At 43.5% G+C, this 16012-nt stretch overlaps 1 protein-coding gene across 6 annotated transcripts in view; it reads right to left on the bottom strand.

Annotated features, from left to right (window-relative positions):
* The window catches only part of NDFIP2 (Nedd4 family interacting protein 2), a 155461-nt gene that overhangs the window by 28192 nt on the left and 111257 nt on the right, over positions 1 to 16012 (bottom strand). For all 6 annotated transcript variants that reach the window (XM_056555574.1, XM_056555578.1, XM_056555576.1 and 3 more), the window contains one exon: positions 11382 to 11448. In XM_056555574.1, coding sequence (XP_056411549.1) covers positions 11382 to 11448 — 67 coding nt within the window. The remainder of the gene's footprint in view (positions 1 to 11381; positions 11449 to 16012) is intronic.

The raw sequence follows: 16012 nt of genomic DNA, 5'->3' as shown, positions 1-16012 counted from the left end.
ACAAGGGGTATATAGAGGCTAGTCCTGGATTACAGACAAGGTGTATATAGAGGCTAGTCCTGGATTACAGACAAGGTGTATATAGAGGCTAGTCCTGGATTACAGACAAGGTATATATAGAGGCTAGTCCTGGATTACAGACAAGGGGTATATAGAGGCTAGTCCTGGATTACAGACAAGGTGTATATAGAGGCTAGTCCTGGATTACAGACAAGGTGTATATAGAGGCTAGTCCTGGATTACAGACAAGGTATATATAGAGGCTAGTCCTGGATCACAGACAAGGTGTATATAGAGGCTAGTCCTGGATCACAGAAAAGGTGTATATAGAGGCTGGTCCTGGATCACAGACAAGGGGTATATAGAGGCTAGTCCTGGACCACAGACAAGGGGTATATAGAGGCTAGTCCTGGACTACAGACGAGGTGTATATAGAGGCTAGTCCTGGATTACAGACAAGGGGTATATAGAGGCTAGTCCTGGATTACAGACAAGGGGTATATAGAGGCTAGTCCTGGATTACAGACAAGGGGTATATAGAGGCTAGTCCTGGATTACAGACAAGGTGTATATAGAGGCTAGTCCTGGATTACAGACAAGGTGTTTATAGAGGCTAGTCCTGGATTACAGACACGGGGTATATAGAGGCTAGTCCTGGATTACAGACAAGGGGTATATAGAGGCTAGTCCTGGATTACAGACAAGGTGTATATATAGAGGCTAGTCCTGCATTACAGACAAGGTGTATATAGAGGCTAGTCCTGGATTACAGAAAAGGTGTATATAGAGGCTGGTCCTGGATTACAGACAAGGTGTATATATAGAGGCTGGTCCTGGATTACAGACAAGGTGTATATAGAGGCTAGTCCTGGATTACAGACAAGGGGTATATAGAGGCTAGTCATGGATTACAGACAAGGTGTATATAGAGGCTAGTCCTGGATTACAGACAAGGTGTATATATAGAGGCTAGTCCTGCATTACAGACAAGGTCTATATAGAGGCTAGTCCTGGAATACAGACAAGGGGTATATAGAGGCTAGTCCTGGATTACAGACAAGGTGTATATAGAGGCTAGTCCTGGATTACAGACAAGGTGTATATATAGAGGCTAGTCCTGCATTACAGACAAGGTCTATATAGAGGCTAGTCCTGGATTACAGACAAGGTGTATATATAGAGGCTAGTCCTGGACTACAGACTTGGGGGGACATGTATCATTATTTGTGTATGGTAGAAGCATTTTACCCCTTTTCCTGAATTCTAAATTATGTGCAGAAGCGCTAAATTTATCAATCAAGTGCAATGAGCTTCATAAATTGCGGGTAAATGTAGTAATCTCCTCAATCCACTCTTTGGAAAATAGAATCGATGATTTAGAGCATCTTGCTACATTAACCTCCTGAGCGGTATTCCCGAGCGTGACTCAGGGTTAATTTTCCCTGCCAGGATCGGTAACCCCGAGTCACGCTCGGGGTAGAATTGCAGAGTTCCCGGCCGGGCTGCACGATATATCGCAAAAGCAATGCGATATAGCGATGCGGCCCCCGGGAAAACATGCGATTATCTGCTCGGGTCAGCTCCCGTTGCGGGGGCCGGCCAGAGCAGGTAAAGAAAAATACTAAAAGTCAGTGTTTCCCTACCAGGGGGCCTCCAGCTGTTGCAAAACTACAACTCTCAGCATGCCCGAACAGCCAAAGGCTGTCCGGGCATGCTGGGAGTAGTAGTTTCACAACAGCTGGAGGCCCCCTGGTAATAAAACACTGAGCTAAGTGTAAAAGGAAGAAGTAGTAAAATAAAAAAACCTTTTGCTCACCTAATCCCGGTCCCTGCAGATGCCGTTCCCCTCCGTGCGGTCCGGGGTGTCCTCTATTCACTATTCATCTTCTAGGACCTTTCACTTTTCAGCCAATCACAGGCCGCAGTGGTGTAAAGCCTGTGATTGGCTGAAGGGGAAAGGGCTTGTTCTGCAGCAAATACACTAGGTTTGAAATCTGCCCGGCAAACCCAGTGTATTTGCTGCAGGACAAGACAAGGTGACAAGGGGGGGGGGGGGTGTGACAAAGGGGGGAATGTGACAGGAGGGGGGGATGTGACATGGGGGGGGGGAATGTGACATGAAGGAGGGGGGGGGAAATGTGACAGGGGGGGGGGGGAATGTGACTGGGGGGGGGGAATGTGACTGGGGGGGGAATGTGACTGGGGGGGGAATGTGACTGGGGGGGAATGTGACTGGGGGGAGGGGAATGTGACATGAAGGGGGGATGTGACAGGGGGAGGGGAATGTGACATGAAGGGGGGATGTGACAGGGGGGGAGGGGAATGTGACATGAAGGGGGGATGTGACAGGGGGAGGGGAATGTAACATGAAGGGGGAGAATGTGACAAGGGGGGAAGAATGTGACAAGGAGGGGGGAGAATGTGACAAGGAGGGGGGAGAATGTGACGGGGGATGTGACAAGGGAGAGGGGAATGTGACGGGGGAGATGTGAAATGGGCGGAGGGGGATGTGAAATTCAGTTAAAAAAAATTGTACCGCTTTTGGTACACATTTCCAGACAGAATCATACCGCCAGGGAGGTTAAGTCCAAGATGGCTTATATTTGCGCAAAAAAAAACAGCTCTTGCGGCAACATTTTTGGTGTAAAGGAAAAGTACGCAGTTAATAAATCCATGTGTACTATCGATGTGACTCCAAGGTACCCCATATCACCACATCTGGAGGACATGCTCTACCAAAACATGGGCAAAAAAAATGCGCAAAAAAATGCGCAAAAAAAAAAAGGGCTTGCACAAAAAATAATACACACAAAACAGGGGTAAAATCTTTGATACATGTCCCCCAAGGTGTATATATAGAGGCTAGTCCTGCATTACAGACACGGTGTATATAGAGGCTAGTCCTGGATTACAGACAAGGGGTATATAGAGGCTAGTCCTGGATTACAGACAAGGGGTATATAGAGGCTAGTCCTGGATTACAGACAAGGGGTATATAGAGGCTAGTCCTGCATTACAGACACGGTGTATATAGAGGCTAGTCCTGGATTACAGACAAGGGGTATATAGAGGCTAGTCCTGGATTACAGACAAGGGGTATATAGAGGCTAGTCCTGGAATACAGACAAGGGGTATATAGAGGCTAGTCCTGGATCACAGACAAGGTGTATATAGAGGCTAGTCCTGGACTACAGACAAGGTGTATATAGAGGCTAGTCCTGGATTACAGACAAGGTGTATATAGAGGCTAGTCCTGGATCACAGACAAGGTGTTTATAGAGGCTAGTCCTGGATTACAGACAAGGTGTTTATAGAGGCTAGTCCTGGATTACAGACAAGGGGTATATAGAGGCTAGTCCTGGAATACAGACAAGGGGTATATAGAGGCTAGTCCTGGATCACAGACAAGGTGTATATAGAGGCTAGTCCTGGACTACAGACAAGGTGTATATAGAGGCTAGTCCTGGATTACAGACAAGGTGTATATAGAGGCTAGTCCTGGATCACAGACAAGGTGTTTATAGAGGCTAGTCCTGGATTACAGACAAGGTGTTTATAGAGGCTAGTCCTGGATCACAGACAAGGTGTATATATAGAGGCTAGTCCTGGATTACAGACAAGGTGTATATAGAGGCTAGTCCTGGATCACAGACAAGGTGTATATAGAGGCACAGACAAGGTGTATATAGAGGCTAGTCCTGGATCACAGACAAGGTGTATATAGAGGCTAGTCCTGGATTACAGACAAGGTGTATATAGAGGCACAGACAAGGTGTATATAGAGGCTAGTCCTGGATCACAGACAAGGTGTATATAGAGGCTAGTCCTGGATCACAGACAAGGTGTATATAGAGGCTAGTCCTGGATCACAGACAAGGTGTATATAGAGGCTGGTCCTGCACTGTGTAGATTGCCTAGACACTTGTAGCAGCCTCCTATGAAGTAGGAAATATAGAAGAAAGTTGTGATCATTTTTTTTATTTTCAGATGGTTATTTTTAGTTAGTAACCCAGTTCCCTGCTGAAAGTCATTGATTCTTCCCCCACAGGATGTAATCTTCTCCCAGACACTCTGCATTGATCACCCCTGTGCATCATACACTGCTGGAAGCTGCCTGTCAGAAGTGACGGCCAGGTTCTACTGATTTAATAGAAAACTGAAATATTCAGCGCCATAAGCTTTCACGTGAATGAGTTGTCATGGGAACCGTTGGCATTATATTATCTTCTTTATTGGGCATGTGGGGGGGAGCAGAGGAGATGCTACGTGCATCACTTTCCCAGGTGACCAGCTCCTCAGATCGCTGATGTCATATCTATAGTATATATATGCGTAGTAACAAATCAATGTTATACAGAGGGTATGCAAACCTACAGCTATAAAGCCAGAGTCAGCCTACAAAGTTGAAAACTGCAGGCAGTATAGAGCAGGAGGAAATAAGCAGATATTCTGTATGTAGTTTTTCAAGAAAATAATTCTGTATAAGTTGGCATAAAAAGATACATTTCCAGGTAGTAAAGTAACTCAGGGATTTTGGTTGAGATAAGGTCATTCCTGGTCTCTAAACATCAGAACACGGCGGGAGTGGATCCGCTACCATAATCACCCAACCAGGTGAAAGGGATAGGACTATTGGGGCCATTGCGTGCAAGATGCCTGACTAACTTAATAATTTACATATGGATTTGTGACACTATAAATATGTGCACACCAGAAGGATATGCTGCAAAATCTCAAACAGAAAAGCCTCACAGGATAACAGTACCGGCCAAGGAGACACAGAAATAGAATTGAAGTGCAGACTTTTCAACCCACAGATTCTCAGCAGATTTACCTTGAATTTTCCCAAATAAAATCAATGGAGAAGGTAAAATCCGGAGCATATGAGCATCACTCTATGCACTATTTTTAAAATCTGCAGCTTAATCCATACAATCTGATTCTACGTTTAGGGTTCGTTCACATGTGCGTATTTTCTGCTGCAGCAGATTTTTCTAACCATTGAAATCATTAACAAAAAAGAAAGGACCTCGTGTCCGGGATGGGCAAGAAGAAAAATATTTTAAAACATAGCGTTTATTTATATCCAATAAAATGTTCAACAATACTATCATATGGTCAATAGAAAATAACCTAGGCAACTCTGGGCTCCACAGGGCCCAACCATCCCAGGGCTGCCACCCACTTGGGGTTCTGTATAGTTCAAACCACAACAAGGAGGACTATCATATATTGCCAACGCGTTTCTGCCAGTTTGTACTCACTGGCGTCCTCAGGGCATCAAACAAATACCGCACAATAATTAATTCAATTTAAGGTTCAACATTGTCAGCCAACAGTTGTGGCGTAATCATATTTACTGTGACATTTAAGACATTCAATTAGCCCAGAGATTCTGCAAGGAAAACTGCTCTCCATAGTTAATGCCTGTAGAGGGAGAAAGCATGCCAGGTTCCTGCAAAAGAAAAAAGGGGGGGAATCTATCCCTGTTTATGATCTCTGGTCCAGTCTTCTCCCTGTAAAGAAGATAGTCCATATTTACTATTGGATCCTGTGAAGAAAGCACTAGAGCTGTACATAGACCGGTCTAGTCATACTCACGGTTTAGAAGTGTCACAGCAAGCATACGACGCTATCCCGCCTGTGTCGGCATCTCTCACCTCGTACAGTGAGTTGGAGTTTGACATCACGTCCGCCCGCTCTGCTTTTATACAGCACGGAGTGCCGCGCCTCCCATGACGCAATCTGAGAGGCGCGGTCCGGCTCCACACCTCCGCGCTGTCAAAACAAACAGCACGCGGACAGTGTAACGGACGTCAATAGACTATTATGGCCGTATGACCGGGCAGCTCAGACAGTACTAACAAAGTACTAAGTAGTCAGCAATTATTGGTATGGAAGAAGGTAGATCACAGATGAGTGATGGGTTCCATAAATAATTATATGTATATACTCTATAGGGATGTGTTACATGTTTACACTTATGATAATTGTAAAATATGTATTGATCAGTACCAAAAAATGTACTACATGATATTTAACAGGACAAACGGCATATTGAAAAATACAGGCACCAGGACTCCAAGAGCTGGTGTGACAAATGGCAACAATCTATGGGACTCAATGAGGTGGCAATTGGTAAGGGGGGCCCTAAATGGATGATGGAGGGCAATAGCGGGGCCCTAGGGAACCTATAGTAGCCCTGATTTGCCCTACACTAGAGGCCCTAAGCCTAGACGGGGTGGCCGCCCAAAAAAGGGCGGACCCACACGGGAACCTCCTATTAGATTCTAGAAAACCCTAACTAGGGGAGTGAGTAACTCCTCTACAGCCCATCTACGCCTGTCCCTAGCTACCTATCACACTCCTCGGGTCACTGCCACCTCAGAGAAAGCTTGCAAAGTGTAATTGCTCATTTAATCCATGTGGAGATATGGAATCTAGCCTGTAGATCCAACGACACTCCTTTTGTTGGAGCAATCTGTCTAGATTACCCCACCTCTCTGAAGGGATGATCTTCTCGATTCCTACAAAATATATAGCCTTCGGGCCACCATTATGTACCAGATTCATATGGAGGGCTACAGGGGTCTCCCTCCGGTTCCTAATGTTCCCCATATGCTCTAGGACTCTCTTTTTCAGTGGGCGAATAGTCTTGCCCACATATGTTAGTGAGCAGGTGCATGTAGCAACATACACAACTCCAGGGGTCGAGCAATTTATAAATTGATTAATAGTTAGAAAAGAAGATGGTATCTTATTAGTCTTTTTGATAAATTGACATGCCCGGCAGTGGCCACACTGATGACATCCATTAGGGGGCATTGATCTTCCCAGCCAGGTCTGTCTGCTAGAATCCTTGGTACTCAAGTGACTCTGGACTAGAAGATCTCCTAGATTTTTCCCACGTCTATATGTAATCTCAGGTCTCTCCCCTACTATATCACTTAAGTCCGGGTCCATTTTTAGGATATCCCAATGGTACGAAATCATGTTTCTAATGGGAGTAGCTAATTTATCAAACATCCCAATAATTCTAGCTGGTTGGAGTCCTGTTGTATTCCTAGGTTTTGGTGTCAAAAGATCGCCACGTGTCCTGGTAGTTGCTTCAGTAAGTGCTTTCTTTAGGATATATTGAGGATAGCCCCTCTCATGGTAGCGTTTTGTCATCTCCTTAGCCTCAGACTGAAAATCCGCTTGTCTCGAACAGTTCTTCCTGAGGCGGAGAAACTGCCCCTTCGGGATCCCCCTTTTTAGGGGGGCCAGGTGGCAGCTCTCCCACCTCAGGAGGCTGTTCGTAGACGTTGGTTTGCGGTATATAGTGCTTTGTAGAGAAAGATCACCATCTATAAATATTTTAATGTCAAGAAAGGCCAGTTCCCTGGACTGGGTTTCGTAGGTGAAAAACAGACCCAAATTATTCTTGTTAATCTCTCTTACTAACTGGCCGAACTCATCCACAGTACCATTCCATAAAACAAACATATCATTAATGAACTGCAGCCAAATCATGGCTGGGTCACTGAAATGTTCCCTCTCATCGCTGAACAAGGTGGTCGCCTCCCGCCAGCCCAAGGTGAGGTTCGCGTAACTGGGGGCACAGGGGTTCCCCACCGCGGTCCCCCTGAGCTGGTGGTAAAAGCGACCTTGGAACAAAAAGTAATTCCTTGTCAGCACAAATTTCAACAGTTTTAGGACAAAGGAATTATGGTCATGGTATTGGGAGCCCCTAGTGTTCAAAAAGTATTCCACGGCCTGTAGCCCTACTGAATGACGAATAGACGAGTAAAGGGCTTCCACATCTATACTTGCTAGTATAGTTCCTTCAGTCACTGTGATTCCCTCTATCCGTTTTAAGAGATCCATCGTGTCTCTAAGGATCTTCTAGTCCAGAGTCACTTGAGTACCAATGATTCCACCAGACAAACCTGGCTGGTAAGATCAATGCCCCCTAATGGATGTCATCAGTGTGGCCACTGCCGGGCATGTCAATTTATCAAAAAGACTAATAAGATACCATCTTATTCTCTAACTATTAATCAATTTATAAATTGCTCGACCCCTGGAGTTGTGTATGTTGCTACATGCACCTGCCCACTAACATATGTGGGCAAGACTATTCGCCCACATTAGGAACCGGAGGGAGACCCCTGTAGCCCTCCATATGAATCTGGTACATAATGGTGACCCAAAGGCTATATATTTTGTAGGAATCAAGAAGATCATCCCTTCAGAGAGGGGGGTAATCTAGACAGATTGCTCCAACAAAAGGAGTGTCGTTGGATCTACAGGCTAGATTCCATATCTCCACATGGATTAAATGAGCAGTTACACTTTGCAAGCTTTCTCTGAGGTGGCAATGACCCGGGGAGTGTGATAGGTAGCTAGGGATAGCCGTAGATGGGCTGAAGAGGAGTTACTCACTCTCCTAGTTAGGGTTTTCTAGAATCTAATAGGAGGTTCCCGTGCTGGACCGCCCTTTTTAGGGCGGCCACCCCGCCTAGGCTTAGGGCCTCTAGTGTAGGGCAAATCAGGGCTACTATAGGTTCCCTAGGGCCCCGCTATTGTATATAGAGTATATACATATAATTATTTATGGGACCCATCACTCATCTGTGATCTACCTTCTTCCATACCAATAATTGCTGACTACTAAATTATACTTACTTATAGAATGCTTCATAACTATTTGCCAGCGTTAGTACTTTGTCTGAGCTGCCCTACGGCCGTAATAGTCTATTGACGTCCGATACACTGCCCGCGTGCTGTTTGTTTTGACAGCGCGGAGAGGTGGAGCCGGACCGCGCCTCTCAGATTGCGTCATGGGAGGCGCGGCACTTTGCGCTGTATAAAAGCAGAGCGGGCGGACGTGATGTCAGATGCCAACTCACTGTACGAGGTGAGAGATGCCGACACAGGCATCCTGCTGACAGCAGGATAGCGTCGTATGCTTGCGGTGACACTTCTAAACCGTGAGTATGACTAGACCGGTCTATGTACAGCTCTAGTGCTTTCTTCACAGGATCCAATAGTAAATATGGACTATCTTCTTTACAGGGAGAAGACTGGACCAGAGATCATAAACAGGGGTAGATTCCCCCCCTTTTTTCTTTTGCAGGAACCTGGCATGCTTTCTCCCTCTACATGCATTAATTAGGGAGAGCAGTTTTCCTTGCAGAATCTCTGGGCTAATTGAATGTCTTTAATGTCACAGTAAATATAAATACGCCACAACTGTTGGCTGACAAGGTTGAACCTTAAATTGAATTAATTATTGTGCGGTTTTAACTATTGGTCAATTGTTATTTATATTTGTTTGATGCTCTGAGGACGCCAGTGAGTACAAACTGGCAGAAACGCGTTGGCAATATATGATAGTCCTGCTTGTTGTAGTTTGAACTATACAGAACCCCAAGTGGGTGGCAGCCCTGGGCTGGTTGGGCCCTGCGGAGTCCAGAGTTGCCTAGGTTATTTTCTATTGACCATATGATAGTATTGTTGAACATTTTATTGGATATAAATAAACGCTACGTTTTAAAATATTTTTCTTCTTGCCCATCCCGGACACGAGGTCCTTTATTTCTTGATCTAATTTAGAGGCTGGATGATACTTATACTGGGATCTGCGTGAGCACCTAAAAAATTTTTCACGTCTTTAATTATCCATTGAAATCAATAGGCAGCAAAACCTGCAGGAAAAATATGCACGTGGGAACGTATCTTTAGGGTATATTCACACGGACGGATTTGCGGCGTATTTTATGCTGTGGATCAGCTGACATTGGACCACATGCCTCCAGTTGTGCCTATTCATAGCCGCAATCCACCGATACAAGCAGGCATGTGCAGTGTACTCGCATACATTGCAGCCGCTCCCCCAGCTCTCTGAGTCAGGCCAAGAGCAGGCGCGATGTGTGCGAGTATACTGCACATGGCAGCATGTCTTGTAGCAGCAGATTACTGCTACGAGCAGGCACATTGGAAGGCACAATGTAGGGTCCATCGCCGGCCGATCTGCAGCATAAAATATGCTGCGGATCCATCAATGTGAACCTACGTACAGGATCTGTTGCATATTTTTGGTGCATATTTTCTGCAGCTGATTTTGCTACTCATTAAAGTTAATGGGTAGCGAGATCAGCTGCAGCAAATATGCAGCAGATCCTGTACTCGTGAATGTACCCTTAGTGCAGGCCTTTTTACCCTATATACTATCTACAGTATCTACAGACTAATGGGCAGGTGCTGCTGAGAAGAGTCATCACAGAAGTGGCAAGTGGAGGACCAGAAGACTCTAGAATGAGAGCTGCAGGGGACTAGGCTAGGAGAGTATCTTTTTTTTGTATCACACCCCAGCAACATATAAAAAATTTAGAATACCCCTTTTTAGGAATCACCCATACCAAAGGAACAGCGTGCACTGTTACTCATAAAATACAATGAAATAATTGACAGTCTCCCATGTGCAGAGATAGTTGTCAATCATTGAGTAAGACCACCTACTGGACAGGACTCCTGAGATCTCTAGCCTCACAAAGAAAAAAATCAACACTGGTATAGCATTACTCCAACAAAAGAAAAAGAAATGTAAATGATTTACAGCATGCTGGGAGTTGTAGTTTTGCAACATCTGGAGGACCATAGTTTGGATACCGCTCATATAGGTGAACTTAGCCTAAAGTGGCTAATCTGTATCAAAGCTAAAGATTTACTATTGCAAATTTGGGGGTCATATAGGAGGAAATTTGCCTCCAGCTGTTGCAAAACTACAACTCCAGCATTTGGAGACCACTACTATATAGGATACTTTCAAGATTAATCCATATGTATTAAAGATGTATTCCCGTGAAAAACTTTTTTTTTCCATATCAATTGGCTACAGAAAGTTAAAACAGATTTGTAAATTACTTCTATAAAAAAATCTTTATCCTTCCAATACTTATCAGCAGCTGAAGTTGAGCTATTCTTTTCTGTCTGACAACAGTTCTCTCTGCTGGCACCTCTTTCTGTGTCAGGAACTGTCCAGAGCAGGAGAGGTTTGCTATGGGGATTTCCTCCTACTCTGAACAGTTTCCGAGACAGACAGGGGAGAGCACTGTGGTCAGACAGAAGAAGAAAAACTCAACTTCAGCTGCTGATAAGTACTGGAAGGATTAAGATTTTTTAAATAATAGAAGTCATTTTTTAATGAATAGAAGTAATTTACAAACCTGTTTAACTTTCTGGAGCAAATTGATGTGAAAACATTTTTTTTTCACTGGAATACCCCTTTAATACATGCCTGTATCATTGTGAAGCTGAATATCCTCCAAACTGTACGCTCCCTCACTGCCACAACTCCTCTGTCTTTAGCTAAACCCAAGTCAAAATGGAGAACTTACCGAGTACAAGAAATATCCACCACAGCCAATACTGTCCATTGAAATAGCCAGTAAAGTAGTCAGAGAACTGAAAAAAAAAAAAAAAAAAGATATATACGTTATAAAGATTATAGTTCTCAAAACAGAATTATAAAGTGCAGGATCAATAATTCCAATGATAGAGTGGGGCGGCAGCTAGAGGGTGTTTTTTGTAGAAGAAATATTCTAGATTTGGCACAACAAGCTGCAGCTGCACAATGAGGGTGATGAAGTCAGGTTCCCTAAGGGCGCTGAATACAGATGCCTCCGATTGTTATTCACTAATACAGGCTGCATTAAACAGGCTCTGGATTTGAGTGCTGTTACCTGCGGGGCAGACGAGGAGCTTTCATTTTTATTTTAAAAACACACACACTCGCCAGCTAAACTGACAGCTGATGTGCGTCACTCGTAACCTGCTAAGGATGCATTCACATCACCATTTTGCTACAAAGTTCCCGTATACTGTTTTGTATAGGAAAACCGTATACAACCCTAGGAAAACCATATACATAGACCTCCCATGCAAGAACGTATGCAACAATATGCATCCGGTTGTGTATTTTTTGGTAGGTTTGTGTGTGTGTTTTTTTTTTACCGTACACAAAACTGCAGTGTACTACGGTTTTGTGTCCTGTCTATAAACCGTATATTAACGGTCTACATTTTTTTTTTTTTTTTAACATTGAAGTCAATGAAAAACGGATATGTCTGCAATGCCATACAGTTTTTGGGATATGTTTTTTTCTTGTACATGGCAAATCACCCCTACTTTCCTACAATTGAAACTTTATTGCACTAAAGTGTCAACCAAAAAAGTATGAGTTTTTCCAATACAAAAACTGATGCAACCGGACCTCTAAATTCAAACCGCATACGGTTTTAAACCATATGCAGTTTTATGTCAGAGCAAACGTCTGCATACAGTTTTGTCAGTTTTTAGGGCATACGTTCTGTGAAATAAAATGATGCAAAACAGTATGGCAAAATCGTGGTGTGAATGCATCCTAAGGCTGGGTTCACACCACGTTTTTGCAATACAGTTCCCGTATACGTTTTCAATTTGAAAACCGTACAGAACGGTATTGAAAACCGTATTGAAAACCGTATGCATTGACTCTCCACTGAAAACCATATGCCAAAAGATGCATCAGGTATGTCCTTTTTGCATCCTGTAAGGTTTTGTCGTTTTTTTTTTCCCCGTACCCAAAACTGTAGCCTACCATGGTTTTTGGTCTGGGTGAAAAACCGTATTAAGACGTATACTTTTTTTTTTTTTAAACATGGGAGTCAATGGGAACTGTACAGAACCGTACGTACGGTTCCATCTGGTTTTCACCATCCGTTTTTTTTTTTACTTTGCTCAGTTTTTTTATTCTTGGACTTTCAATCAAACAAATGAAACTTATAAAGGAGTGAAAAGTTAAAAATGTATACTTTTTTTTATTAAAAAAACGGATGCAACCAGACATCATTTTTCAAACCGTATATGGATTTAAATGTGTACACACATTTTGATACAGTTTAGTGAGGTTTTGAGGAATCAGTTTTTTTTTAATCAAAAACCTGATAAGGGAACTGTATTGCAAAAACGTGATGTAAACCCAGCCTTATTTGAAGCAGCAATTTGACATCTTCCTACAGGTTATGCCAGGTCCTAGCTAATCAAGCTGATCCGGCTAAAGCAGCGTTTTACAACTGGGGTGTCTCCAGCTGTTGCAAAATTACAACTCCCAGCATGCCCGGACAGCCGTTTGCTGTCCGGGCATGCTGGGAGTTGTCGTTTTGCAACAGCTCGAGGCGCCCCGGTAGGGAAGTACTACACTTAAAGGGGTACTCCGCTGAAAATTTTTTATTTTTTTTTTTAAATCAACTGGTGCCAGAAAGTTAAACATATTTGTAAATTACTTCTATTTTAAAATCTTAATCTTTCCATTACTTATCAGTTGCTATATGCGTTACAGGAAGTTCTTTTCTTTTTAAATTTCCTTTCTGTCTGACCACAGTGCTCTCTGCTGACACCTCTGTCCATGTGAGGAACTGTCGAGTACAAGCAATTCCCCATAGCAAAACTTTTCTTGCTCTGTACAGTTCCTGACATGGACAGAGGTGTCAGCAGAGAGCACTGTGGTCAGACAGAAAGGAAATCAAAAACAAAAGAACTTCCTTTTTTAGTATACAGCAGCTTATAAGTAATGGAAGGATTATGATTTTTTAATAGAAGTAATTTACAAATCTGTTTAACTTTCTGGCACCAGTTGATTTAAAAGAAAATGTTTTCCAGTGGAGTACCCCTTTAAGTCTCACGTTCAGCATATACCCCAAACACATGTCGAACAACCTGCCAGGTTCAACATTACGCTCGAAGCTGAACCACTTTCATCTTATTAAAACAAGACGTTCAAGGCGCCCCTTTAAAAAGGAGAAACTTTTGACTTCCAGAAACCCCCATTGCCAACTGCTGTCAAAAGATCCCAACCTCAGAAGCCTCCGTCTCATTAGAGGCTTTTTGATATTTTCTACGAGACGCTCCCGTAGCGGGCTCCCAGCAGAGAGCAGAACATGGCTAAATGAACCTTGAAGCAGCGTTCCGGCCCTGTTCCCGACCACGCTGGATAGTTTTGTCCTCCGTATGATAAGGGAATATGAATAGGCACACTTTGATTGATTCTGTGGCGGGGCTGCACGCTTCACTGATAAAACTAACCATCGCACGTTCTTAGTATTCATCTTCTTACACAACTTGCTTAAACTGCTTCTCCTAAGACCAGATCAGATACGTTTTTTTTTGGATGCCTGTGTACAAATTCGCACTTAAATGAAACGTACACGGTGCGCGGCACAACAGATTGTATAATCTGCCTGGGCTGATAAGATTTGATAGGAGTTTTATTAATGTGGCAGGAGCTTAAACAATGGTATATTGACGGTGTAAGTGTCCTTGGTGCCATACTGTTCGTTTCAGGTTACGTAATGGAAAATATCACAGCAGCATAGATATAATGTAGCGTAGAATGTCGACTGTATGTGTTTTTTATTACTATAGATGTAGACTCATTCTCTTAGCAGCATCTGTCCCTGTTAGGGTTTATTATTCAAAGGTTTATAAAAATTGTATTACCTGAGAATACATCTACAGTGGTTTGAGTCTTTTTATGTTTATTTTCACTTTGAAGTGTTCATACTGCATAGTCCGCTAGCTTGTGATCAGTTACTTGTGGTTGAAAATCAGTCTAGGAGTGGTCTCAGGGTACAAATGGAACATAGATAGATAGAATGTGTCTGCAGATAAGAACCATTTGGCCCATCCAGTCTGCCCAATAATCTGAATCCTATGAATAGTCCCTGGCCCTATCTTATATGAAGGATAGCCTTATGCTTATCCTATGCATGTTTAAACTCGTTCACTGTATTTGCAGCAACCATCTCTGCAGGAAGACTATTCCATGCATCCACTACTCTCTCAGTAAAGTAATACTTCCTGATATTACTGCATAAACCTTTTCCCCTCAAATTGAAAACTATGTCCTCTTGTGGTAGTTTTTCTTCTTTTAAATATGCTCTCCTCCTTTAGGGTATGTTCACACTACGTAATTCCCACGGAATTGCGTGAGCGAAATTCCGCAAACGGAATTGCGCTCTGAGAACATAAACATTAGTGTGAATGGGTCTCCGTGAGACCCGTTCACACAGCGGAATTTCAGCGGCGGACAATTCCGCCTCTGAAATTGTTCCGCGTAAAAAAAAAAAAGAACATGTTCATTCTTTGCGCGGAAGTCCGCGAACACTGCATAGCCGGCAATGGTGATGGCACAGTGCCGCGCGGTCCTACCACCGCTGAAGTATTTCAGCGGCGGCCGCCAGAATGGAATCTCTGCTCACGGAATTCTGCAAGCGGAGATTTCGTTCAAATCCGGAGTGTGAACATACCCTCATCATGCTGATTCCCTTAATGTATAAAAGTCTCTATCATATTCCCTCTGTCTCTTCTTTCTTCCAAGCTATGCATGTTAAGGTCCTTTAACCTTTCCTGGTAAGTTTTATCCTGCAATCCATGTACTAGTTTAGTAGCTCTTCTCTGAACTCTCTCTAGAGTATCTATATCCTTCTGGAGATACGGCCTCCAGTACTGCGCACAATACTCCAAGTGAGGCCTCACCAGTGTTCTGTACAGCGGCATGAGAACTTCTCTCTTTCTACTGCTTATACCTCTCCCTATACATCCAAGCATTCTGCTAGTGTTTCCTGCTGCTCTATTACATTGTCTTCCTAACTTTAATCTTTCCTGGTAAGTTTTATCCTGCCATCCATGTACTAGTTTAGTAGCTCTTCTCTCACCTCTCTCTAGAGTATCTATATCCTTCTGGAGATATGGGGGGGGGAGATTAATCAAAACCTGTCCAGAGGAAAAGCTGCTGAGTTGCCCATAGCAACCAATCAGGCCGCTTCTTTCATTTTTGCAAAGGCCTCAGAACAATGAAAGAAGCGATCGGATTGGTTGCTATGGGCAACTCAGCAACATTTCCTCTGGACAGAATTTGATAAATCTCCCTCATGGTCTCCAGTACTGCGAACAATACTCCAAGTGAGGCCTCACCAATGTTCTGTACAGC

Source organism: Hyla sarda, chromosome 2 (assembly GCF_029499605.1).
Source record: "Hyla sarda isolate aHylSar1 chromosome 2, aHylSar1.hap1, whole genome shotgun sequence".
Lineage (NCBI taxonomy): Eukaryota > Metazoa > Chordata > Amphibia > Anura > Hylidae > Hyla > Hyla sarda.
The sequence above is the reverse complement of the archived record's forward strand: the minus strand, read 5'-3'. Positions and strand labels throughout refer to the sequence as shown.